This window comes from Macaca mulatta, chromosome 13 (assembly GCF_049350105.2).
Source record: "Macaca mulatta isolate MMU2019108-1 chromosome 13, T2T-MMU8v2.0, whole genome shotgun sequence".
Taxonomy (NCBI): domain Eukaryota; kingdom Metazoa; phylum Chordata; class Mammalia; order Primates; family Cercopithecidae; genus Macaca; species Macaca mulatta.
Window position 1 is genome coordinate 70936273 of NC_133418.1, and position 26313 is coordinate 70962585.

Genomic DNA, 26313 nt, shown 5'->3' on the forward strand with positions numbered 1-26313 from the left:
CAGGTTTTAAAAATCTTTATACAATGATGTATACATAATTTAATTAGATTTATGATTTTATTTTATTTTTTATAATTTCAACTTTTATTTCAGATTCAGAGGGTACACATGCAGGTTTGTTACATAGGTGTATTGCATGATGCTGATGCTGAGGTTTGGGATATGAGTGATCTCATCCCCTAGATAGTGGGCATAGTACCCAACAGTTAGCTTTTGAGCCCTTGCCCTGTTCCCTGCCTCCCTTCTCTATTAGTCCCCAGTATCTGTTGTTGCTATCTTTATGTCCACGAGTACCCAGTGTTTAGCCTCCACTTATAAGTGAGAACATGCAGTATTTGGTTTTCTGTTAATTTGTTAATTCACTTAGAATAATGGCCTCCAGCTGCATCCATGTTGCTAAAGGGACATGATTTTATTCTTTTCTATGACTGCGTAGTATTCCGTGGTGTATATCTACTGTGTTTTCTTTATCCAATCCACCAGGTATCCATTGATGGGCACCTAGGTTGATTCCATGTTTTTGCTATTGTGAGTGGTGCTGTGATGAACGTGCAAGTGCATGTGTATTTTTGGTAGAATGATTTATTTTCTTTTGGATATATACCCAGTGATAAATTGCTGGGTCGAATGGTAGTTTTGATTTAAGCTATTTGAGAAATTTCCAAACTGCTTTCCACTATGGCTGAACTAATTTACATTCCCACCAACAATGTATAAGTGTTCCCCTTTGTCTTCAACCTCTCTAGCATCTGTTGTTTTTTGACTTTTTAGTAATAGCCATTCTGACTGGTATGAGGTTATGTCTCATTGTGGTTTTGATTTGCATTTCTTTGGTGATTGGTGATGTTGAGCAATTCTTCCTGTGTTTGTTGGATGCTCATATGTCTTCTTTTGAGAAGTGTCTTTTCATGTCTTTTGCCCAATTTTTTTTTTTTTTGACATGGAGTCTCACTGTATCACCCAGGCTGGAGTACAGTGGCGCTATCTCTGCTCGCTGCAACCTCTGCCTCCTGGGTTCAAGCGATTCTCCTGCTTCAGCCTCCCAAGTAGCTGGGACTACAGGCATGTGCCACCATGCCTGGCTAATTTTTTGTATTTTTAGTACAGACAGGGTTTGTCCGTGTTAACCAGGATGGTCTTGGTCTCCTGACCTCGTGATCCACCCACCTTGGCCTCCAAAGTGCTGGGATTACAGGCGTGAGCCAGTGTGCTCAGTTCTTTTGCCCAGTTTTTACTGGGATTGTTTTTTGCTTGTTGAATTGTTTAATTTCCTTATAGATTCTAGATATTAGACAAAGTTAGGATAAAGACTTTTGTCTAATGTCCAGAATCTTTAAAGATACGTAGTTAGCAAATATTTTTTCCTATCCTGTGGATTGTCTGTGGATTCTGTTGTTTTACAGAATCCGTGTTAACCAGGATGGTCTTGGTCTCCTGACCTCGTGATCCACCCACCTTGGCCTCCAAAGTGCTGGGATTACAGGCGTGAGCCAGTGTGCTCAGTTCTTTTGCCCAGTTTTTACTGGGATTGTTTTTTGCTTGTTGAATTGTTTAATTTCCTTATAGATTCTAGATATTAGACAAAGTTAGGATAAAGACTTTTGTCTAATGTCCAGAATCTTTAAAGATACGTAGTTAGCAAATATTTTTTCCTATTCTGTGGATTGTCTGTGGATTCTGTTGTTTTACAGAAGCTAAAGAGCTTAATTAATCTAAAGAGATTAATTAGGTCCCACTTATCAATTTTTGTTTTTGTTGCAATTGCTTTTGAGAACTTAGTCATAAGTTCTTTCTCAGGGCCAATGTCCAGAACGGTGTTTTCTCTTTTTTTTCTAACTAGGATTTTTATAGTTTGAGGTCTTACGTTTTAATATTTAATCCATCTTGAGTTGATTTTTGTATATGGTGAAAGGTAGGGGTCCAGTTTCATTCTTCTGCATATAGCTAGCCACCTATCCTAGCACCATTTATTGAATAAGGAGTCTCTAACTCATTGCTTATTTTTGTCAACTTTGTCAAAGATCAGATGGCTGTAGGTGCGTGGCTGTATTTCTGGATTCTCTATTCTATTCCATTGATCTGTGTGTCTGTTTTTGTACCAGGACTATGCTGTTTTGGTTACCTTAGCCTTAAAGTATAGTTTGAAATTGGGTAATGTGATGCCTCCAGCTTTATTCTTTTTGCTTAGGATTGCTTTGGCTATTTGTGCCATTTTTTGGTTCCATATGAATTTAAGAACATTTTTTTTCTGATTCTGTGAAAAATGGTGTTGGTAGTTTGACAGGAATAGCATTGAAGCATAAAAATGACACAATAGAATTCAGGGACTTGGGGAAAGGATGGGAAGGGGGTGAGGGATAAAAGATCACAAACTGGTTGCAGTGTATACTGCTTGGGTGATGAGGTGAATCTCACAGATCACCACTAAAGAACTTTCTGATGTAACCAGACACCACCTGTTCCCCAATAACTTATGGAAATAAAAAACAAAAACCAAAGACTCTGACATTTAACAGGGGAAAAAATAAAAAAAGGAATAGTGTTGAATCTATAGGTTGCCTTGGGCAGCATGGGTATTTTAAAAAATGATAATTGATTTTTGCAATCCATAAGCATGGATTTTCCATTTGTTGGTGTCATCTGTGATTTCTTTCAGTAGTATTTTGTAGTTCTCCTTGTAGAGATCTCTCACCTCCTTGGTAAGATGTATTCCTAGGTTTTTAATTTTTTTTTTTTTTTGGTGGCTATTGTAAATGGAGTTGCATTCTTGATTTGGCTGTCAGCTTGAACATTATTGATGTATAGAAATGCTGCTGATTTTATACATTGATTTTGTAACCTGAAATTTTACTGAAGTTGTTTATCAGCTTCAGGAGCCTTTTTGTGGAGTCTTTAGGGTTTTCTTGGTATGGAATCATATTGTCAGAGAAGAGAGATTGTTTGACTTCTTCTTTTCCTATTTGGATGCCTTTTATTTCTTTCTCTTGCCTGATTGTTCTGGCAAGGACTTCCAGTACTATGTTGAATAGGAGTGGTGAGAGTTGGTATCCTTGTCTTCTTCCAGTTCTCAGGGAGAATGCTTCCAGCTTTTGCCTCTTCAGTATGATATTGGCTGTGGGTTTGTCATAGATGATTCTTATTATTTTGAGATATGTTCCTTCAATGCCTAGTTTGTTGAGGGTTTTGTTTATTTATCATGAATAATGAAGGCTATTCTCACATCTATTGAGGTGATCATGTAGTTTTTAATTTTCTTTATGTGGTGAATCCCAATTATTAATTTGCGTATATGGAACCAACGTTGCATCTCAACAATGAAGCCTACTTGATCATGATGCATTAACTTTTTGATGTGTTGCGGGATTCGATTTGCTAGTGTTTTGTTGAGGATTTTTGTGTCTATGTTCATCAGGGATATTGGCCTGTACTTTTCTTTCTTCATTGTGTCTTTTCCAGGTTTTGGTATTAGGGTGATGCTGGCTTTGTAGAACAACTTAGGGAGGAATTCCTCCTCCTTAATTTTTGAGAATGGTTTCAGTAGAATTGGTACCCATTCTTCTTTGTATATCTGGTAGAATTCAGCTGTGAATTCATCTGGTCCAGGACTTTTTGGTTGGTAGGTTATTTTTGTTTTATTATTATGGATTCAGTTTTGGAACTTGATATTGGTCTATTTCAATTTCTTTCTGATTCAGTCTTGGGAGATTGTGTAGTTTATCCATTTCCTCTAGATTTTCTAGTTTGTGTGCATTGAGGTGTTCATAATAGTCTCTGAGGATCTTGTGTATTTCTGTAGAATCTATTGTAATGTCAACTTTGTTGTTTCAGATTGTGCTTATTTGGATCTTCACTCTTTTTTTTTCTTTGTTAATCTAGCTAGTAGTCTATCAATTTTGTTTAACCTTTCAAAGAGCCAACTTTTGGTTTCATTGATCCTTTGTGTGGATTTTTGGGTCTCAATTTCATTCAATTCCACTCTGATTTTAATTATTTTTTTTTCTTCTGCTAGCTTTGGGGTTAGTTTGTTCTGGTTTTTCTTGTTCTTCTAAGTGTGATATTGGATCATTAATTTGAGTTCTTTCTGAGTTAGATGTTTAGCATTATAAACTTCTTAACACTTTTTGCTGCATTTTAATATGTTTTGTGTCTGTTTTTATTTATTTCAAAGAATTTTTTGATTTCTGTCATAATTTTATTGTTTACTTAAAAGCTATACAAGAGCAAGTTTGTTTGTTTGTGAGACAGAGTCTCGCTCTGTCGCCCGGCTGGAGTTCAGTGGCACCATCTTGGCTCACTGTAACCTCCACCTCTTGGGTTCAAGCAATTCTCCTGCCTCAGCCTCTTGAGTAACTGGGACTAGAGGCGCACACCACCACGCCTGTCTAATTTTTTTTTTGTTTTTTTGTAGTTTAGTACAGATGGGGTTTCACCACATTGCCCAGGTTGGTCTCGAACTCCTGAGCTTAGGCAGTCTGCCCGCCTTGGCCTCCCAAAGTGCTAGGATTATAGGCGTGAGCCACCGCGCCCAACCAAGAGCCAAGTTAATTTCTATGTAATTGTGTGGTTTTGGAAGATCTTCTTGGTATTGATTTCTGTTTTTATTCTACTGTGTTCTGAGAGTATGGTTGGTATAATTCAGTTTGTTTGTTTATTTATTTATTTATTTATTTGGAGACAGGGTCTTGCTCTGTACCCAGACTAGAGTGCAGTGGCATTATTTCAGCTCACTGCAACCTCTGCCTCCTGGTTCAGGTGATTCTCCTGCCTCAGCCTCCTGAGTACCTGGGATTACAGGCATGCACCACTGTGGCCAAACTAATTTTTTGTATTTTTAGTAGAGATGGGGTTTCACCATGTTGGCCAATCTGGTCGCGAACTCCTGACCTTCAAGTGATCCACCTGCCTCGGCCTCACAAATGAATCAGTTTTTTAAAATTTATTGAGATGTGCTTTTTGGCCAAGCATGTGGTCCATCTTGGAGTATGTTCTGTGTGCTGTTGAGAAGAATATATATTCTGTGGTTGATGAGCGGAGTGTTCTGTAGATATGTATTAGGTCCAATTGGTCAAATGTTGAATTTATACCCAGAATTTGTTTTTTAATTTTCTGCCTTAATGATCTATCTAATGCTGTCAATGGGATGTTGAAATCTCCCAATATTATTACTATCTCTATAGATCTCTAAGAGCTTGTTTTATGAAACTGGATGCTTTGGCGTTGGGTGTGTGTATATTTAGAATTGTTAAGTCTTATTGAATCGAACCCTTTATCATTATGTAATTACCTTCTTTGTCCTTTTGTACTGTCATTGGTTTTTTATATATAATTTTTTCTTTGTTTTTTTAAATAGAAATGGGGTCTCACTGTGTTGCTGTGAACCCCAAATATCTGAGACAGATCTCAGTCAATTTAGGAAGTTTATTTTGCCAACGTTAAGGGCACGTGCCTGTGACACACCCTCAGGAGGTCCTGACAACATGTGCCCAAAGTGGTTGGGGCACAACTTGGTTTTATACATTTTAGGGAGGCATGAGACATCAATCAATATATATAAGATATGTATTGTTCTCTCTGGAAAAGCAGGACAACGCAAAGTGGGGAGAGTATGTCCAGGTCGTAGGTAGCTAAGAGACAAATGGTTGCCTTTTGTTTTTTTTTTGTTTTTTTTGAGTTTCTAATTAGGCTTTCCAAAGGAGGCACTCAGATACGCGCTTATCCCAGTGAGCAGAGGGATGACTTTGAATTCTGTCTGTCCTTCATCCACAGGGAAATTCCTTGTGAGGGAGGTATGTAACTTTTTTCTAATCTTAGTAGCTATCTTTTAGGAGTAGAATAGGAGGCAGGGTTGCACTAAGCATTTCCCAGCTTGACTTTTCCCTTTGGCTTAGTGATTGTGGGGTTCCAAGATTTATTTTCCTTTCACATTGCCCTGTCTGGTCTTGAACTCCTGAGCTCAAGTGATCCTCCTACCTTGTAAGAGTTAAAGAAAGGGGAAAGAGACACATAGGATGGCTTGGCAGTTAAAGACAGGTTTACTTTAGGTAAAACCTGAGAAGGGCTTCTGGCAGATTTTTTTTTTGTTCAGGAGTGTTTTCTCTTACAGACTGAGTACATCAGTATATATTGGTTTTAGGGTGAGGGGGCTTGTCACAAGCTTGGAATATTTATGTGTGGGGGAGAAGTTTATGGTGAAGTTGGAATGTCTCTTGGCGAAGGGGGGGTTATCTTGGGGTTGACATCTTTCCAGCAGGAAGGGGGTTATCTCGGGGCTGGCATCTTCCCAGCCAGAGTGGGGTGGCTAGCATGTCTCTGGTCGCTGAGGAGTTTGGAATGTTTCTCGTTGGAGATGTTTTTTTGGTTTACGGTCATGCTGACCTTAGCCATTTAGGCTGATGCCCTTTGGATTTAGGCAGTTTTTTATTAAGGTGAATTGGAAAATAACAGTGCTTGTGCAAGATGGGGATATTCCTGCTCTGTCACAGTTCGGCCTCTCAAAGCTCTGGGATTATAGTTGTGAGCCACTGTACCTGGCCCTGTTGTTTGATTTAAAGTCTGTTTTATCTGACATAAGAATGGTGACCCCTGGTCAGGTGCAGTGGCTCACACCTGTAATCCCAGCACTTTGGGGGGCCGAGGTGGATGGATCACAAGGACAAGAGATCAAGACCATCCTGGCCAACATGGTGAAACCCCGTCTCTATCTACCAAAAATACAAAAATTAGCTGGGCGTGTGGTGTGCGCCTGTAGTCCCAGCTACTCAGGAGGCTGAGGCAGGAGAATTGCTTGAACCCAGGAGGTAGAGGTTGCAGTAAGCCGAGGTCGCACCATTGCACTCCAGCCTGGTGACAGAGCAAGACTCCATCTCAAAAATGGAAGGGGAAGGGGAAGGGGAAGGGAGACCCCTGACCTTTTTTGTTTTCCATTTGCTTGCTTTTTCCAACCCTTTACTTTGAGCCTGTAGATATTTTTACATGTGAGACGTGTCTCTTGAAGGCAGCAGATGAATGAGTCTTCTTTCTTTCTTTCTTTCTCTTTCTTTCTTTCTTTCTTTCTTTCTTTCTTTCTTTCTTTCTTTCTTTCTTTCTTTCTTTCTTTCTTTTTAATCCAAATTGCAACTCTGTACCTTTTAAGCAGGATGTTTAGTAAAAGGCGAAAGATTTATATATTCTGAAGAGACCCTTTACATTCAAGGTTAATGTTGATAGGTGAGGTTTTGATCCTATTATTAAATTGGTAGATGGTTGCTTTGCCATGTCTGTTGCATGGCTGCATTATGGGGTCTTTGGGCTATGTTCTTCAGTGTGTTTTTGTGGTATCAGTGTTGTTCTTTCATTTCCATGTTTAGAAGTCCTTTAAGGATCTCTGCTAAGGCTGATCTAGTGGTAACAAATTATCTTAGTGCTTGCTTGTCTGTAAAATATTTTATTTCTCCTTCATTTGTGAAGCTTAGTTTGGTAGAATATGAAATTCTTGGTTGTAGTGTCCTTTCTTTAAGAATGCTGAAAATAGACCCCCCATCTCTCTTGCCTTGTAAGGTTTCCACTGAGAAGTCCACTGTTCCTTTTGTATGGGATCTAACTTTTTTCTCTAGCTGCCTTTAAGATTTTTTCTTTAGCGTTAACCTTCAACAGTCTGGTGTCTATATGCCATGGTGATGTTCATGTTCACAGGGAGTTCTCTGGATTGCTTCTATCTGGATATCTTCCTCTCTGGCAAGATTAGGGAAATTTTCTTAAATTACGTCCTCAAATATGTTTTCCAGATCATTTACTTTTTCTCCTTCTCTCTCAGGAATACCAATAATTCATAGATTTGGTTGCTTTACATTATCAAATATTTCTCAAAACCTTCTTCATTAAAAAAAAAATACTTTTTAATCTGACTGAGTTAGTTTGAAAGACTGATCTTCAAGCTCCAAAATTCTTTCTTCTGCTTGATCCAGTCTATTAATAAAACTTAGTTATATTTTGAAATTCCTTAAGTGAGTTTTTCAATTCCAGAAGCTCTGATTGATTCCTTTTTAAAATGTTTATCTTAAGATGCCTTCATTTCCTGAGTTGCTTTAGAAGTTTTTTTGTGTTTATTTTCAACCTTGTCTGGATCTTGTTGCGCTTCCTTGCAATCCTTGTTTTGAATTCTTTATCTGTCATTTCTGAGTTTCCATTTGGGTCAGGAGCCATTGTGGGAACACGACTGTGATCCCTCAGTGGTGTCACTACATTTAGATTTTTCACAAATCCAAAATTCTTGGGATAGTTCCTTTTCATCTGGAGACATTCACACTTCTAATTTTTGTAATTATTTTAATGCGGGCGGGATTTTTTCTTTTTCTTTCTTTCACTACAATGTTGTTGTTTTTCCCTTTCACATTTGTGATTTTAAATATCAACTCAGAAACCTGTTGAAAGAGACCCTTTTTCTCTGATTTTAGGTATTATTTATTATGCAGTGGTTATGAAGAAAGAAATGTAATAGAGAGTATAGTCAATACTAGTTTAAGGTATAGCTCCCGTATATGTCATATTTACTGATAATTTATCATAAATCTTAGCCTGAATCAATTAGTGGCATAATTTAGATTTTATCTTTTTGAACATTTGTCAGAAATATTATCCATGTTTGATAGTTTGCATTTTTTCTTTTTAAATATTTACTTATTGGGCCCCAGAATGCTTGTTGGAGGAGGGATTGGAATGAAATGTATCCTTCATTGAACAGGATTTTTGTTTTAGCTTAAAAATGAATTCTAATATGAATCACTTGTTTTCTTGCTGACATAAAAGCAAAACCTTTTTATTTTTGATAGAGACAGGGTCTTACTATGTTGCCCAGGCTGGTCTCAAACACGTGGCCTCAAGCAGTGCTCTCGCCACAGCCTCCTAAATTGCTGGGATTCCAGGCATGAGCTACCCTGTCAGTTTAGCAAAGACAATTTAAATGATTACCAAGAAGTTAGCAAAGTAAATATGTTTATTTAACAACATCCAACATCCAGTGATGAGGGAAAAGCTTATTGTGCTATAAAACCCTTTTGTGGTAGTTCCTTTGAAATTTATGTTGATTTTTTTTTTTTTTTAATATGAGGATTATCTGTTAAATGGTTTATTTTGTATTAGGTGCAAATGTCAATTGTCAAGCCTTGGACAAAGCTACTCCCTTGTTCATTGCTGCTCAAGAGGGACACACAAAATGTGTGGAGCTTTTGCTCTCCAGTGGGGCAGATCCTGATCTTTACTGTAATGAGGACAATTGGCAGTTACCTATTCATGCAGCTGCACAAATGGGCCATACAAAGTAAGTGTTAAAACAGAAAATAAGCGTCGTCTCTTAATCAAAAGCTAATAAGGAATAAATCTGGGCTAGACCCTTCACCTCTAAGCAAAATTCTCTTCCTTACCAATCTGCTGGGTGAATAGATCTACCCCTAATCTGTCCCTCGTGCTGTCTTTTGCTCCTACTAGTCCTGAACTTTGATATTGTGAGGCAGAGTTGCTAGAGACTGGGTAGGCTCGGGGACTTTCTCAGGGTATTGACTCTTCCCATTGATTTCTCTAGTAATGGCTGTATCCACCACCTCCTCCTCCCTAGTTTTATCCCAGGCATCTTTTTAGGCATCAATCTGATGAGGCCATCCGTGTTACCTCTTTGACCCCGGAAAGCTTTTGATTTTGTGATGCCTGTTGAAGTGTATGCTAAGTAGTCCTCCCTGTCTTAAACCCTTTGACTGAACTTTTCTTGATCTAACTTCAAATTAGAGAGAGAGTAAATGGGGGTTCCAGGAATCTTAGAAGCTATATCCTGTGAGAATATGGCTGTCTATCTTAAATTGATAGTCAATAATTTTTAGAAATATATGTTTAGAATCTTTACAGCCGTAATTCTACAATAATACTTTTTATAGCTGTTAGTATTATCTGATTTAAAAAGTAATAGTAAAATATTCATTACTTAATTTAGTTTGTTTACGTAGTAGGAAAACAGATTCTGGAATTTGGTCATTGTGCCACTAGGTGACACAATACCTTACTATTTCATTAATATTTGTAAGCATGTTAATGTCTTGTGGGAGAGTATAATTTTTCCAGCCTATTTAAAAAAATTAAACACATTAAATTTAAGAGACATTAGACTATTTTAACAAAATGCTTAGATTTAAAAATTTGATATTTTCCCCAATTCTTTATCATTTATTTAAACATAAGTGTTAGATATTATACTCTGAGCTTTAAATGATACCAAAAGTCTCTTGGGCATTTGTTCTCAATTTTGAGAATTCTCATTGTCACTGATGATTTTCTTTATAGCCTACTTCAAAGGTAGCCCCTTTTGTGAATTAAGTTCTACTTAAATGTTATCTTAGACATACATTACATGAGGAAAAGTTACAAAGAGAAATTTACTGTTATAAAAATACTTCAGAGTAGCCCTGTCTGTCTTTTCCTAGAAAGAGGGAATTTCCTGGCTTTGTTATACAGTTTTATTTTTAATTTTAGAAGGGTGGAATAGTCCTTTTTTCTTTCCAGTTGACTGCCAGAGGTAAGTTAACAAATAACCTAAGAACTTTTGTTTTAATTATTTTCTGAGAACTTTCTCTTCCTAGGAACCAGCTTCTTTATAAGTCTGCCTCCATAATTTAATAAGCTCACTTTTTTTCCTTTCCTTTTTTTTTTTTTTTTTTTGAGATGGAGTCTCGCTCTGTCGCCCAGGCTGGAGTGCAGTGGCGCAATCTCGGCTCACTGCAAGCTCCGCCTCCCGGGTTCACGCCATTCTCCTGCCTCAGCCTCCTGAGTAGCTGGGACTACAGGCGCCCGCCACCGAGCCCGGCTAATTTTTTGTGTTTTTAGTAGAGACGGGGTTTCACCGTGGTCTCGATCTCCGGACCTTGTGATTCGCCCGCCTCGGCCTCCCAAAGTGCTGGGATTACAGGTGTGAGCCACCGCGCCTGGCCTTTTTTTCCAAATAATAGAATATTTTAGCAGAAATTATAATTTCTTCCCGATGAAAATATTAGTCTTCATGTCAATTATCATCTTTACAAATTTTTACTAATTGGACAAGAAAAACTAATTGGTACTTTAAGAAGGAAAATAGTGCATTTTCTTGATGCTAGTTTATACTTAAAGAATGATGTTTTAAATAATTTATTAGACCCTAAAATATCTAACATAACATTTGAATTTTGGGGAATAAGGTGGTGCCAGTAAGGTAATAAAATTAAAAGAGCACCTTTTCTGTTTACATATAGGGACGTTAATTTTGTTTCACATGTATTTAAAGACCTTTATATTAAGTGATAATAAGTGTAACATTTTAGAGTAAATATATAACATGTAATAGTTTAACGTTGTTGGTAGAAGGTACACCCTAGACAGAAATATTTCTTTAAATTAATCAGTTGGTAATTCTGAAAAAATTGTGCTTTAGAAATGTTGCCTACACTTATGCACTTATAAAAACACTAAAATCTCCTGAATTTGTGTATTTATAGAATCTTGGACTTATTAATACCACTTACTAACCGGGCCTGTGACACTGAGCTGAACAAAGTAAGCCCTGTTTACTCAGCAGTGTTTGGGGGACATGAAGATTGCCTAGAAATATTACTCCGGAATGGCTACAGCCCAGACGCCCAGGCGTGCCTTGTCTTTGGATTCAGTTCTCCCGTGTGCATGGCTTTCCAAAAGGAGTATGTATATTTGCTGTGTTTTTATTTTTATTCTTTTTTGCTGTATGGAGATATGTTTTGAAGTGACTTTCTTTCACAGTGAAACTTAGTATCTCTGTTAGTGCTAAATTGCTAGCTTGGAACACAAATAGGAAAAAACGGATCCTTCAGTCAAGCTGTAGCACAAATGAGGTGATAATATCAGATTGTTTTCCTTCCTTCTTTGGATCTGGATTACATTTTTAGTGCAGCAATTTTAGGAAATACAATTTAAGTAGATGCAGAAATTCACTGATATTTTTGGTCTTCAAAACAATTCCAGAATTAAAAATGGGACTTTATCAAGTAAGGCAGTGACTGTTTCAGGTCATTTACCATTTAAAATTTATAAGATATGAGCCTAAAAATAAAACTTTAGTTTTATAGAAATTATTGTGTTTCTAATGTATTTGATGCATAGCATTAAAAAAAAATTTTTTTTGAGACAGAGTCTCACTCTGTGGCCCAGGCTGGAGTGCAGTGGCACCATCTTGACTCACTGCATCCTCCACATCCCAGGCTCAAGTGATCCTTCTACCTCAGCCTCCAGAGTAGCTGGGTCTACAGGCATACACCAACACTCCCAGCGAATGTTTTTATTTTTAGTAGAGATGAAGTTTCTCCATGTTGCCCAGGCTGGTCTTGAACTCCTGGGCTCAAGCAGTTCACTTGCCTTGGCCTCCCAAAATGCTAGGAGTACAGGCGCGAGCTACCATGCCTGGCTGTATATTATTTTTTGATGCAAGTCTGAATAGTTAAGTTTTTAAAAGCCCCCAAATTAATTATTTTTCTAAACTGTCATAATTCTGTGAAATAGAGTAAGTGAAGAATTACTGCTGCCTTGTTAGTGTCTGGCCAGTAACTTTGTCTATAACACTCTTACGGTTTTAAAACACTGAGAATAAAGCCATGTGTAAGAAAAGCCATATTGAGTAATATCTGATCATCTAGTAATGGAATAAGTTGTGAAGATAGATGCTATTGTGTTTAATGACACAGAAGAGGTTGCAGGCATACCTCAAATTGTATTGGCCTTCTTCAATTCACTATTATGGATCTCTATTTAATTTAAGTAGTTATCAAGAAATTATTTACTAAGCTTTTCAGCCTTTACTGTCTCTTAACATTTGCCATGTAAAATTAGTAGTTCACTATATTTGTTTGAAGTTTAAGCTTATACATTTTAGTACAGACAGGGTTTCACCAGGCTGGTCTCAAACTCCTGGCCTCAAGTGATCTGTCTGCCTCCAGCCTCCCAAAGTGATGGGATTATAGGTGTGAGCCACCCCACCTGGCCTCTTAAACTTATACATTTTAGTTTGAATATTTGGGTTTTGGTTAATCTGAGTATCTGGGACCCACTTTATGCATAACTTTCATGATCCCATAGGATTTTCTTGTGTGCCCCATTAAGTTTTGTCTTTTTAAAGAGAAGAGCTGTAATTACTTTAGTTGACCTTCAGTGAGATTGCACTGATGACTTTTATTTGCCCTTCTCTATCCCAAATCTTAACGCCATTACAGAGCTGAACATTTCTTATTAGACCAGAATATAACAATTTTGGATTGCGTGCACGTGTGCATGTGCATGTGTACGTGTGTGTGTGTATTCAGTACGATGATGGTCTTTTTTGGCCTTCATCTTATCTTTTGGATGAACAATGTGTTTGGTTCTTACGATCACAGCAGCTAAGCTCATGCCTCATTACCTTATAAGTGTAGTTTGAATTAAGCCATATAATGTAGTACCCCTGTTAACCCTGAAACACCTTAAAATTAATGATATTCCTTGGGAGCTGCGCAGTATGTTTCATGCCATCTGTAGGTTCAGATAAATGAAATTAGGTGGGAAAGATCTTAAATAGGTTTTTAGATTTTCCAAGATTAGCTGAAATTTTAGGGGGGCAGACCCTTTTTTCTCCTTAGATTTCTACAAAATCAGTCAATAACACTAATTGACCATTTTGTTATATAGAGAGCACTAAATAGATCCTGTTAAACTTACTGAGGAAGCTGAAACATAGACACTATCCTTTGAGAATTTAAAACCTAATGGGGAAAATAGTATTTAGTGGCATTTGCTTCACTATCTTCTGCTATCTTTGGCAAAGAAGCATTTTTAATGTATTTTTTTTTGTATTTTTTATAGACTCATAGAAGGGAAGATTCCTATTTTTTTTCTGCTGTGTCTGGGATAACTGCAAATATGAACTATTATCTCATTCTTGAGTAGTGATATAAATGATTTTTTTCTTTTCCTTTCACAAGTACTCCAAAGTTGTATTTTTAAGGAACTCCACAGTTTGGTTTGCTTTTTATGTCTCAGTTACTCTGTAGAATTTTTTTCTGTGTCAACTTCAGTGATGCTAAGTTCTTAACATGCTGTGTAGCCTACGTGGAGTAATTCCACTACAGCCTGTTTCTTTCTCTCTCACTAATGACTACAAAAAACTGTGGTCAAAATTCAAAACAAAACTACCTGAGGACTCTCAAAGGGACAAAAGCAGATAGATTATGAAAGAGAGTGGTAACTTGATGAAGAGATCCACATGAAAATGAATTTTCCAGTTTCCTTTTCCTCTTTTTTTTTTTTTTTTTGAGACAGTCTCGCTGTGTTGCCCAGACTGGAGTACAGTGGTGCGATCTGGGCTCACTGCAACCTCCATCTCCCGGGTTCAAGTGATTATCCTGTCTCAGCCACCCAAGTACCTGGGATTATAGGCAAGTGCCACCATGCTCAGCTACTTTTTGTATTTTAAAAGAGATGGGGTTTCACCATGTTGGCCAGGCTGGTCTTAAACTTCTGACCTCAAGTGATCTGCCCGCCTTGGCCTCCCAAAGTGCTGGCATGAGCCACTGTGCCTGGCCTCCTTTTTCTTTTGCTTTGTTGCCCTGAGGGCCAACCCTGAACTGGAACTGAGTAGCACCAGTGGCACCAGCAGCTAAAATCAGTCAGTAACATTAATTGTCCAATTGTTTAATATAGAGAGCACTAAACAGATCCTATTCAACTTACTGAGAAAGCTGAAACATAGACACGATAGAAAGCCTGTTTTTCTGGTCAGAGGAATCAGGTAAATGGAACCCTATGGGCCAGAGAATGGTAGGGGAGTCTTGGAGAAGAGAGAGCTTGGAGAAGTGGATATCCTAATTCGGCATATGAATTTGCATATTCCCGACTTACCCCAAGCTTTAAATGCACAAGACAGACCCAAATTGTTTTTTATTTTGTTTTGTTTTTGAGACAGGATCTCATTCTGTTGCCCAGAACAGAGTGCGGTGACATGATCATGACTCACTGCAGCCTTAACTTTCCTGGACTCAGGTAAATATCCTGCCTCAGCCTCTTGAGTAGCTAGGACGACAGTTGTGCGCCACCGTGCCTGGATTTTTTTTGTTGTTGTTTTGTTTTTTTTGTAGAGACAGGGTTTGCCGTGTTGCCTAGGCTGGTCTTAAACTCCGAGCTCAAGTGATCTGCCTGCCTTAGCCTCTCAAAGTGCTGGGATTGCAGGCATGAGCCACGGCACCCAGCCAACCCAAAATGTTGAAAGTAAGATTTGAACTATCATCAGAGTCTCAGGCTAGACCCTGAGTGGCACATTCATGGGTCCAGGCTTAAAGCAGGAAAGCATAGGCTTTTGAGAGCTGAACTGACATTAGAACCACTGTGTAAGGTGAAACAGAAATTGCAGTTTGAACCTAACTAGGTTATATGCTTGCTGAAATAAACAAACGAAAAAACTAGTGTTCTTCAAAGGATTATAACGAGACCTAGGACTCAGAATTTATATAGCATGTAAATGTTAATTCACAATGTCCAGGAGGCAACCTAAAATTATTTGGCATATGAAGAACTGATAAAACATGACTAAATCTCATGGTTTGAAAAAGCAATTAATAGAAGCCAGTGCTGAGATGGTACAGATGTTAGAAATATCAGATACTTGAAAGCAGCTCTTACAACAGTGCTTCATGAGGCTAACATACTGGAAAAAATGAAAAGGTAGAAATTCTCAGCTGAGAATTAGAAACTATAAAAAAACTAAAAAATACAATAATCTGAAATAAAAAAATTTACTACATGTACTCCATAGCAGAATGAAAGATATAGGAAAGAGTAAATTAACTTAAAAGTAAACCAGTAGAAATTATTAACACAGGATAAGACATGCTCTCTGGCAGCTGGAGTGTGCAGGCTGGCCTGGCACAACCATGCAGCTTCTGGAGTTTCTGTTGGTTAGAGATTCAGGAATAGCTTGGTGGGCAGTTCTGGCTTGGACGTTTCTCTTATAGTTGCATTAAATATTAGTTGAAGCTACAGTCATTAGCAAACTTGACAGGAGCCAGAGGATCAACTTCCACAGAGGCTTACTGACATGGATCACTCATATGGCTGGGTGTTGGCAGGAAACCTCAGTTTCTCTCTATAAAAGCCTCTCCACAGGACGGCTGGAATATCCTCATGGCATGGTAGCAGATTCCCTCAGAGGAAGAGATCCAAGAGAGAACAAGACAGAAGTCATAGTGACCTGGTTCATTGAAATTATGGCTGTCACCTCCACAGATCACATACGCAAGCCCTGATTCAATATGGAAAGACTGTACAAAAGCACAAATATGAGGAGGAGAGGATCATTGGGAGCAATCTTGGAGGCTAGCTGTCTCACACATTATCTCTGAAATTGCTATTTTTTTATATTGAAATTTTTTTTTTTTTTTTTTTTTTTTGAGACGGAGTCTCACTCTGTCGCCCAGCCTGGAGTGCAGTGGCCGGATCTCAGCTCACTGCAAGCTCCGCCTCCTGGGTTTACGCCATTCTCCTGCCTCAGCCTCCCAAGTAGCTGGGACTATAGGTGCCCGCCACCTCGCCCGGCTAGATTTTTTGTATTTTTTTTAGTAGAGACGGGGTTTCACCGTGTTAGCCAGGATGGTCTCGATCTCCTGACCTCGTGATCCACCCGTCTCGGCCTCCCAAAGTGCTGGGATTACAGGCTTGAGCCACCGCGCCCGGCCTTATTTTGAAATTTTTAAACATACGTAAAAGTAGAGAGATTGGTACAATGAACTCCCATAGACCCATCATTCATACTCAGTAGTGATCAAGGAAATGAATGCCATCATTTTATTCTTTGCAAATATCCCTGAGAAACACATGCTCTTCCCACCTCCAGCCTTCATCCAAACATCTTATACTAACTTTCTTTAAATTTCAGTGTTCCAGGCTCTCTCCTTCTCCCCTCTTTCTAGTATGTTTATGGGGTAGAGGCAAGACCATTACAAAGAAAGAAGGCCCTTTATGCTGGGCATCTAGGCTTTTTCAGACATCCTGTGAAACCTAGGCAGAGTCTCCCAAGCCTCTGCTCTTACACTCTGCACCCACAGGCTTAACACCATGACCATGAAGAAGCCACCATTATGACTTGCACCCTCTGAAGCAGTGGCCTGAGCTGTACCTGGGCCCCTTTGAGCCATGGCAGGAGCAGCTAGGATGCAGGGGCTAGTGTCCCAAGGCCGTGGAGCAGTGGGGCACTGGGCCTGGCCCATGAAACAATTCAGTCCTCCTAGGCCTCTGGGCCTGTGATGGGTGAGGCTGCTGGGAAGATCTCTGAAATGCCTTTGAGGCCTTCCACCACCCCCTGGTGGTTTTTGCTATTAGCACTTGGCTCCTTTTTACTTAACGCAGATTTCCGAAGTCTGCTTGAATTCCTTCCCTGAAAATAGGCTTTTCTTTTCTACCATTTGCCAGGCTGCAACTTTTCCAAACTTTTATACTCTGCTTCTCCTTTAAATGTAAGTTCCAACATTAGGTTATTTCTTTGCTGATGCATATGAGCGTAGGTTCTTACAAGCAGACAGGCTACCTCTTGAACACTTTACTGCTTCGAAGTTTCTTCCACCAGATACCCTAAATCATCACTCTCAAGTTCAAAGTTCTACAGATCTCCAGAGCAGGGGCACAATGCGTCCAGGTTCTTTGCTAAGGCATAACAAAAGTGACCTTTGCTCTAGTTCCCAGTAAGCTCTGCTTTTCCATCTGAGACCTTGTCAGCCCAGCCTTTACTATTATTCACTATCACCACTTTGGTGACAGTCATTTAACCAGTCTCCAGGGAGTTCCAAACTTTCGCTCATCTTTCTGTGTTCTTCTGAGCCCTCCAAACTCTTCCACCCTCTGCCCATTACCCAGTTCCCAAGTTGTTTCCACATTTTTAGGTGTCTTTATAGCAGTGCCCTACTCTTCAGTCCCAATTTTCTGTATTAGTTCGTTCTTGCATTGCTATAAAGAAATATACCTGAGACTAGGTAATTTATAAAGAAAAAGGTTTAATTGGCTCACAGTTCCACAGGTTATACAGGAACCATGATGTTGGTGTCTGCTCAGCTTTTGGAGACACCTCAGGAAACATAATCATGGCAGAAGGTGAAGTGAGAGCAGGCCACTTCTTACACGGCAGGAGCAAGAGAGTGAGTGTGGGAGGTGCCACATACTTTTAAACAACCAGATCTCACAAGAACTCACTACTGTGAGGACACTACTGAGAGGGATGGTGCTAAACCATTTATGAGAAACCCATCCCCATGATCCAGTCACCTCCCACCAAGCCCCACCTTCAACCCTGGGGATTACAATTCATCATGAGATTTGGGTGGGGGCACAGATCCAAACCACTTCAGTAGATCTAGGGTGGGACCTGATGTTCTTCGTTTCTTTCTTTTTCTTTTCTTTCTTCCTTTTTTTTTTTTTTTTTTTGAGACAAGAGTCTCACTCTATCACCCAGGCTGGAGTACAGTGACACCATCTAGACTCACTGCAACCACCACCTCCCGGGTTTATGCATTTCTCATGTGTCAGCCTCCTGAATAGCTGGGATTACAGGTATGTGCCACCATACCTGGCTAATTTTTGTATTTTTAGTAGAGATGGGGTTTCACCATGTTGGCCAGGCTGGTCTCAACTCCTAAGCTCAAGTGATCTGCCCCCCTCAGCCTCTCAAAAGTGTTGGGATTACAGGCGTGAGCCACTGTGCCCAGCATACTCTGCATTTCTTTCTTTCTTTCTTTCTTTTTTTTTTTTTTTTTGAGACGAAGTCTTGCTCTGTCACCCAGGTTGGAGTGCAGTGATGCGATCTTGGCTCACTGCAAGCTCTGCCTCCTGGGTTCACACCATTCTCCCACCTCAGCCTCCCGAGTAGCTGGGACTACAGGTGCCCACCATCACGTCTGGCTAATTTTGTTTTTGTGTTTTTAGTACAGACGGGGGTTTCACCATGTTAGCCAGGATGGTCTTGAACTCTTGACCTCAAGTGATCTGCCGGCTTCGGCCTCCCAGAAGTGCTGGGATTACAGGCGTGAGCCACCGTGCCCAGGCCATATTCTGCATTTCTAATAAGCTAACAAGGTGGTGCCAATGCTGCTGATCCACAGACCACACTGTGAGTAGCAAGAGTGTAGAGCTGTGCTGCCCAGATTGGTAGCCACCAGCCACATGTGGCTATTTAAATTAATTAAAATTAAGTAGCATTATAAATTACTTCTTCAGTTTCCCTAGCCACCCTTCAAGTGCTCCAGAATCATGTGTGGCTAGCTACCCTACCGAATAGTACATCATCTCAGAAATTTCCGCTGCATGGCGGTGGTATAGAGAATTGACTCATAGTAACTCTCCCGCAGCTACTTTTTAGACCAGAACAATTATTTATTCACAGCAAAAGAAGACCTGGGCAGGGTAAACAGCAACAGGTTACTTATAGTATGTATTTCCTCTTTCTGGAACGGACAACCCAGTGTTCCCAAAGACAATATGGAAGGTTGTTTGGTTAGCTCAGCACCTGAGCAAAAGAGGTTGGATATGTTTACCAGATTGTGAGAATGGATGAATTGCTTTTCTTCACACTAGAAGTATATTTTTCTTAATAACTAGTATTGGGCATAAGAATCAGGGCTGAGAATGCTGGGGGAAGACATCCTATTAAGAAACTGCCTTTTGGCCGGGTGCGGTGACTTATGCATGTAATCCCAGCACTTTGGGAGGGCGAGGCGGGCGAACCACGAGATCAAGAGATCGAGACCATTCTGGCTAACATGCTGAAACCCTGTCTCTACTAAAAATGCAAAAAGTTAGTCGGGCATGGAGGCACGCTCCTGTAGTCCCAGCTACTCAGGAGGCTGAGCCAGGAGAATGGCATGAACCCGGGAGGTGGAGCTTGCAGTGAGCCGAGATTGCGCCACCGCACTCCAGCCTGGGCAACAGAGCAAGACTCCGTCTCAAAAAACAAAACAAAACAAAAACACAAAAGAAGCTGCCTTTTGACTCCTTTTTAAAGACATAATATTTTGTCTGTCTGTTTACATATCTGCTTCTTCATTAGACTGTAAGCTCCTTGAGAGCAGGGATTTGCCCTGGATCTGACTCCTATTAGACATTCAAAATATATTCGTGAGTTAATGAATCAATAATTATATCAGATTAGCATATTTATTATATCTTAGTCTTCTTCAGTGCCTTGTAGAGAGAGAAGGATGGAGCATGATTCTTGGGCTTGGATGAGTCACAGATGTATAGTGGCTGTGTGACTTCAGGTATTTCACTTCATTCTGCTAAATCTCATTCCATTATCTTTAAAATATGGATAGTAATAACACTTAAGCTTGCTTTAGAAAATTATTTTGAGGATCAAATGAACTAACAGTTGTGAAATGCTTTGTAATTTATAATTATTATCTTTAAAAAACCCTAGTTTTTTGGGTGAGAGGGTCTTCGGTCTCAATGTCCATATACATACAGATCACCTTGCACAGGTGTCTGTCTTGTTCTCTCATTCTAGGGTATTGCCTGTTTGGAACATCCACTCATATTTTCAAACTGTCCCTCTCTGGCCAACTAGCTTTTGCAATTTAAAATATTTACAAATGTTTAACAAATTTAAAAGTTAAAAAAAAATTAAAGAAATTATCCACACAGAAGTATGGAAAAGAAAAAAGATTGAAGAGAAAAACAAGAGCCTCCGGGAACGAAGGTTCAATATCAACAGGTCTAACATTCATGTCATTAAAATCCAGAAGCAGAGGAGATTGGGCACAGAAAAAATATGTAAATTAATAATTGCTAAAAACTTCCTGTTATTGGATAAAGATATAAATTTACAGATTTAAGAAGCCTGTTAAACCCAAACAGGATAAACTCACAGAAAGGCATGATCAGAAAAATCAAACTGCTATAAACCAAATGTAAAGGAGACCTAGTCTCTCCCCGGATCAAAGAAGAAAAAGAAAAACAAAAGTAAAGGGGAAGCAGTATGGTGTACAGTAGTCCTTGGTCACAGACATGAGTTAACAAACTTTGTTTTTGTTTTTGCATCTCTTAGTAATTTTGCTCCTTGAAGTGGCCATGTAGGCATAATTACAATTTTTTTGTGTATGGCTATTGAAAGGGCATATGAAGTATTTTCTTTCATGTGAGACTTGTAATTGAACCAATATATTATTTGGTCGATTTTCAGTGAGTAGTCATTGGAAAATGCTATATTTTTAGCCTTTAAAAAATAAAGTCAAAACATCAAAATATCTGTTTTAGGAGTGTGTATTCTCTTAGTCTGTCTTTTATTTTTCATTCTAGAATTGGGCCACACCTTATTCTATAAAATAGAACATAGCAAACTTTAAGGACAAAGAGACTTAGAATTTGGTTGTGGGAATTTTGTCAAAAATATCAAGGTTCAGAATTTACCAAAGTAGGATCACAGATCAATGTGAAATAATAGTCACTTATGTCAACTAGAGTGATAATTAAATGGCTTCAGAAGGCAAATGCAGAAAGTTATATAGTTGTAGAAAAACCTTAGGTCTTTATTAGAGAGTTTTCATAAGTAATCAAATAGAATAAAGACAACATGAAGCACAGGGAATCATCTTGATAAAATGCAGAATCTTTGTTTTTTTAGACCAGTTACCTAAAAAGTGAAGGAAAACCTTTCATTATTTCTAAAACTAAATACTACATTTTTATTATCTAATGTCTGGCTGGTTGCTTATACAGTTCCTGTATGTGTAATGGGAAACTCATTTATTTTGAGTTTCTGTTTGAAGCTTTGCCAGTTAGGCAAGAAAATGATCATTTTCCCAGTAGGTTTTGCTTTAGTATGTCAAGAGGGTCATATAACCAGTGTCTGAGGGAAAAAAATTGAAGCTGAAAAATATGTTTTTGGTTATTTCTTTTTTTTTTTTTTAATTTATTTATTATTATTATACTTTAAGTTGTAGGGTACATGTGCATAACGTGCAGGTTTGTTACATATGTATACTTGTGCCATGTTGGTGTGCTGCACCCATCAACTCGTCATTTACATCAGGTATAACTCCCAATGCAATCCCTCCCCCCTCCCCCCTCCCCATGATAGGCCCCAGTGTGTGATGTTCCCCTTCCTGAGTCCAAGTGATCTCATTGTTCAGTTCCCACCTATGAGTGAGAACATGCGGTGTTTGGTTTTCTGTTCTTGTGATAGTTTGCTAAGAATGATGGTTTCCAGCTGCATCCATGTCCCTACAAAGGACACAAACTCATCCTTTTTGATGGCTGCATAGTATTCCATGGTGTATATGTGCCACATTTTCTTAATCCAATCTGTCACTGATGGACATTTGGGTTGATTCCAAGTCTTTGCTATTGTGAATAGTGCTGCAATAAACATACGTGTGCATGTGTCTTTATAGCAGCATAATTTATAATCCTTTGGGTATATACCCAGTAATGGGATGGCTGGGTCATATGGTACATCTAGTTCTAGATCCTTGAGGAATCACCATACTGTTTTCCATAATGGTTGAACTAGTTTACAATGCCACCAACAGTGTAAAAGTGTTCCTATTTCTCCACATCCTCTCCAGCACCTGTTGTTTCCTGACTTTTTAATGATCGCCATTCTAACTGGTGTGAGATGGTATCTCATTGTGGTTTTGATTTGCATTTCTCTGATGGCCAGTGATGATGAGCATTTTTTCATGTGTCTGTTGGCTGTATGAATGTCTTCTTTTGAGAAATGTCTGTTCATATCCTTTGCCCACTTTTTGATGGGGTTGTTTGTTTTTTTCTTGTAAATTTGTTTGAGTTCTTTGTAGGTTCTGGATATTAGCCCTTTGTCAGATGAGTAGATTGCAAAAATTTTCTCCCATTTTGTAGGTTGCCTGTTCACTCTGATGGTAGTTTCTTTTGCTGTGCAGAAGCTCTTTAGTTTAATGAGATCCCATTTGTCAATTTTGGCTTTTGCTGCCGTTGCTTTTGGTGTTTTAGACATGAAGTCTTTGCCCATGCCTATGTCCTGAATGGTACTACCTAGGTTTTCCTCTAGGATTTTTATGGTACTAGGTCTAACATTTAAGTCTCTAATCCATCTTGAATTAATTTTCGTATAAGGAGTAAGGAAAGGATCCAGTTTCAGCTTTCTACTTATGGCTAGCCAATTTTCCCAGCACCATTTATTAAATAGGGAATCCTTTCCCCATTTCTTGTTTATCTCAGGTTTGTCAAAGATCAGATGGCTGTAGATGTGTGGTATTATTTCTGAGGACTCTGTTCTGTTCCATTGGTCTATATCTCTGTTTTGGTACCAGTACCATGCTGTTTTGGTTACTGTAGCCTTGTAGTATAGTTTGAAGTCAGGTAGCGTGATGCCTGCAGCTTTGTTCTTTTGACTTAGGATTGTCTTGGCGATGCGGGCTCTTTTTTGGTTCCATATGAACTTGAAAGCAGTTTTTTCCAATTCTGTGAAGAAACTCATTGGTAGCTTGATGGGGATGGCATTGAATCTATAAATTACCTTGGGCAGTATGGCCATTTTCACGATATTGATTCTTCCTATCCATGAGCATGGTATGTTCTTCCATTTGTTTGTGTCCTCTTTTATTTCACTGAGCAGTGGTTTGTAGTTCTCCTTGAAGAGGTCCTTTACATCCCTTGTCAGTTGGATTCCTAGGTATTTTATTCTCTTTGAAGCAATTGTGAATGGAAGTTCATTCCTGATTTGGCTCTCTGTTTGTCTGTTACTGGTGTATAAGAATGCTTGTGATTTTTGCACATTAATTTTGTATCCTGAGACTTTGCTGAAGTTGCTTATCAGCTTAAGGAGATTTTGGGCTGAGACAATGGGGTTTTCTAAATATACAATCATGTCATCTGCAAACAGGGACAATTTGACTTCTTCTTTTCCTAACTGAATACCCTTGATTTCTTTCTCTTGCCTAATTGCCCTAGCCAGAACTTCCAACACTATGTTGAATAGGAGTGGTGAGAGAGGGCATCCCTGTCTTGTGCCAGTTTTCAAAGGGAATTTTTCCAGTTTTTGCCCATTCAGTATGATATTGGCTGTGGGTTTGTCATAAATAGCTGTTATTATTTTGAGGTACGTTCCATCAATACCGAATTTATTGAGCGTTTTTAGCATGAATGGCTGTTGAATTTTGTCAAAAGCCTTTTCTGCATCTATTGAGATAATCATGTGGTTCTTGTCTTTGGTTCTGTTTCTATGCTGGATTATGTTTATTGATTTGCGAATGTTGAACCAGCCTTGCATCCCAGGGATGAAGCCCACTTGATCATGGTGGATAAGCTTTTTGATGTGTTGCTGAATCCGGTTTGCCAGTATTTTATTGAGGATTTTTGCATCGATGTTCATCAGGGATATTGGTCTAAAATTCTCTTTTTCTGTTGTGTCTCTGCCAGGCTTTGGTATCAGGATGATGTGGGCCTCATAAAATGAGTTAGGGAGGATTCCCTCTTTTTCTATTGATTGGAATAGTTTCAGAAGGAATGGTACCAACTCCTCCTTGTACCTCTGGTAGAATTCAGCTGTGAATCCATCTGGTCCTGGACTTTTTTTGGTTGGTAGGCTATTAATTATTGCCTCAGTTTCAGAGCCTGCTATTGGTCTATTCAGGAATTCAACTTCTTCCTGGTTTAGTCTTGGAAGAGTGTAAGTGTCCAGGAAATTATCCATTTCTTCTAGATTTTCCAGTTTATTTGTGTAGAGGTGTTTATAGTATTCTCTGATGGTAGTTTGTATTTCTGTGGGGTCGGTGGTGATATCCCCTTTATCATTTTTAATTGCGTCGATTTGATTCTTCTCTCTTTTCTTCTTTATTAGTCTTGCTAGTGGTCTGTCAATTTTGTTGATCTTTTCAAAAAACCAACTCCTGGATTCATTGATTTTTTGGAGAGTTTTTTGTGTCTCTATCTCCTTCAGTTCTGCTCTGATCTTAGTTATTTCTTGCCTTCTGCTAGCTTTTGAATGTGTTTGCTCTTGCTTCTCTAGTTCTTTTAATTGCGATGTTAGAGTGTCAATTTTAGATCTTTCCTGCTTTCTCTTGTGGGCATTTAGTGCTATAAATTGCCCTCTACACACTGCTTTAAATGTGTCCCAGAGATTCTGGTATGTTGTATCTTTGTTCTCATTGGTTTCAAAGAACATCTTTATTTCTGCCTTCATTTCGTTATGTACCCAGTAGTCATTCAGGAGCAGGTTGTTCAGTTTCCATGTAGTTGAGCGGTTTTGATTGAGTTTGGTTATTTCTTTCAATAAGTAAGCATTTTAAAATTTGGATTGCCCACAATCACATGACTAAAATTAATTAAATTAATTAGAGTCACCAATTATAAAGCAAGGACAATTGAATATAATCTTAATTTTAAAATAGCTGTCATATGTTGTTTTTTCCTTTTTTTTTTGAGACAGAGTCTCTTGCTCTGTGGCCCAGGCTGGAGTGCAGTGGCGTGATCTTGGCTCACTGCAACCTCTGCCTTCTGGGTTCAGGCGTTTCTCATGCCTCAGCCTCCTGAGTAGCTGGAATTACAGGTGTATGCCACCACACCTGGCTAATTTTTCTATTTTTAATAAAGATGGGGTTTCGCCATGTTGGTCAGGCTGATCTCAAACTCCTGGCCTCAAGTGATCTGTCTGCCTTGGCTTTTTAAAGTGTGGAATTACAGGTGTGAGCCACCATGCCCAGACCTTCTTTCTTTTCTTAATGCGACATACATGAATTTCCTGTATCACTTTTACCAGTTATTAATAAGAGTTCAGATTTGGTCACAATACTGGTACCAGGTAACTTAGAAGACTTAATTTTCTAAAATTAATTATTTGATATTCTAATTTTTAGGGATTTGGTAACAGATAAGTTTAATGGTGTAAATTTAAAATTTTTATTTTTATAGCCACAATGTGTTATGGTAGTGTTAATTTGGTATGATTGTTGTAATTAACACCTATCTGACTTCAGGTGTTAATGGCTAAAAGACTTTCCTTTTCTCATTTGTATGTTTCCTAGTATTTCTCTGAAATCTATTAATTTAGTATTTGTGGTCTTTCTTGCACTATTGACCTGTTGTATTCTAATAAACTTTTATCTACTTTTATAAATAGTACAACTAATACCAAAAGGTGATGAAATTGATAGGTAACAGCTTTGGGTTTTCATTATTATTGTTGTGGTTTTGAGATAGAGTTTCACTCTGTTGCCCAGGCTGGAGTACAGTGGTGCAGTCATTGCTCACTGCAGCCTCAAACTTATGAGGTCAAGTGATCCTCCTGCCTTGGCCTTCTAAAGTGCCCCAGGT

General features: G+C 38.8%; 1 protein-coding gene across 17 annotated transcripts in view; it reads left to right on the forward strand.

The window, feature by feature from the left end:
* ASB3 (ankyrin repeat and SOCS box containing 3) overlaps positions 1–26313 on the forward strand; it is a 126868-nt gene that overhangs the window by 65874 nt on the left and 34681 nt on the right. For 10 of the 17 annotated variants that reach the window (XM_077958626.1, XM_077958633.1, XM_077958628.1 and 7 more), the window contains 2 exon segments: positions 9118–9295; positions 11490–11687. In XM_077958626.1, the coding sequence (XP_077814752.1) occupies positions 9118–9295; positions 11490–11687 (376 nt within the window). 17 annotated transcript variants of the gene reach the window in all.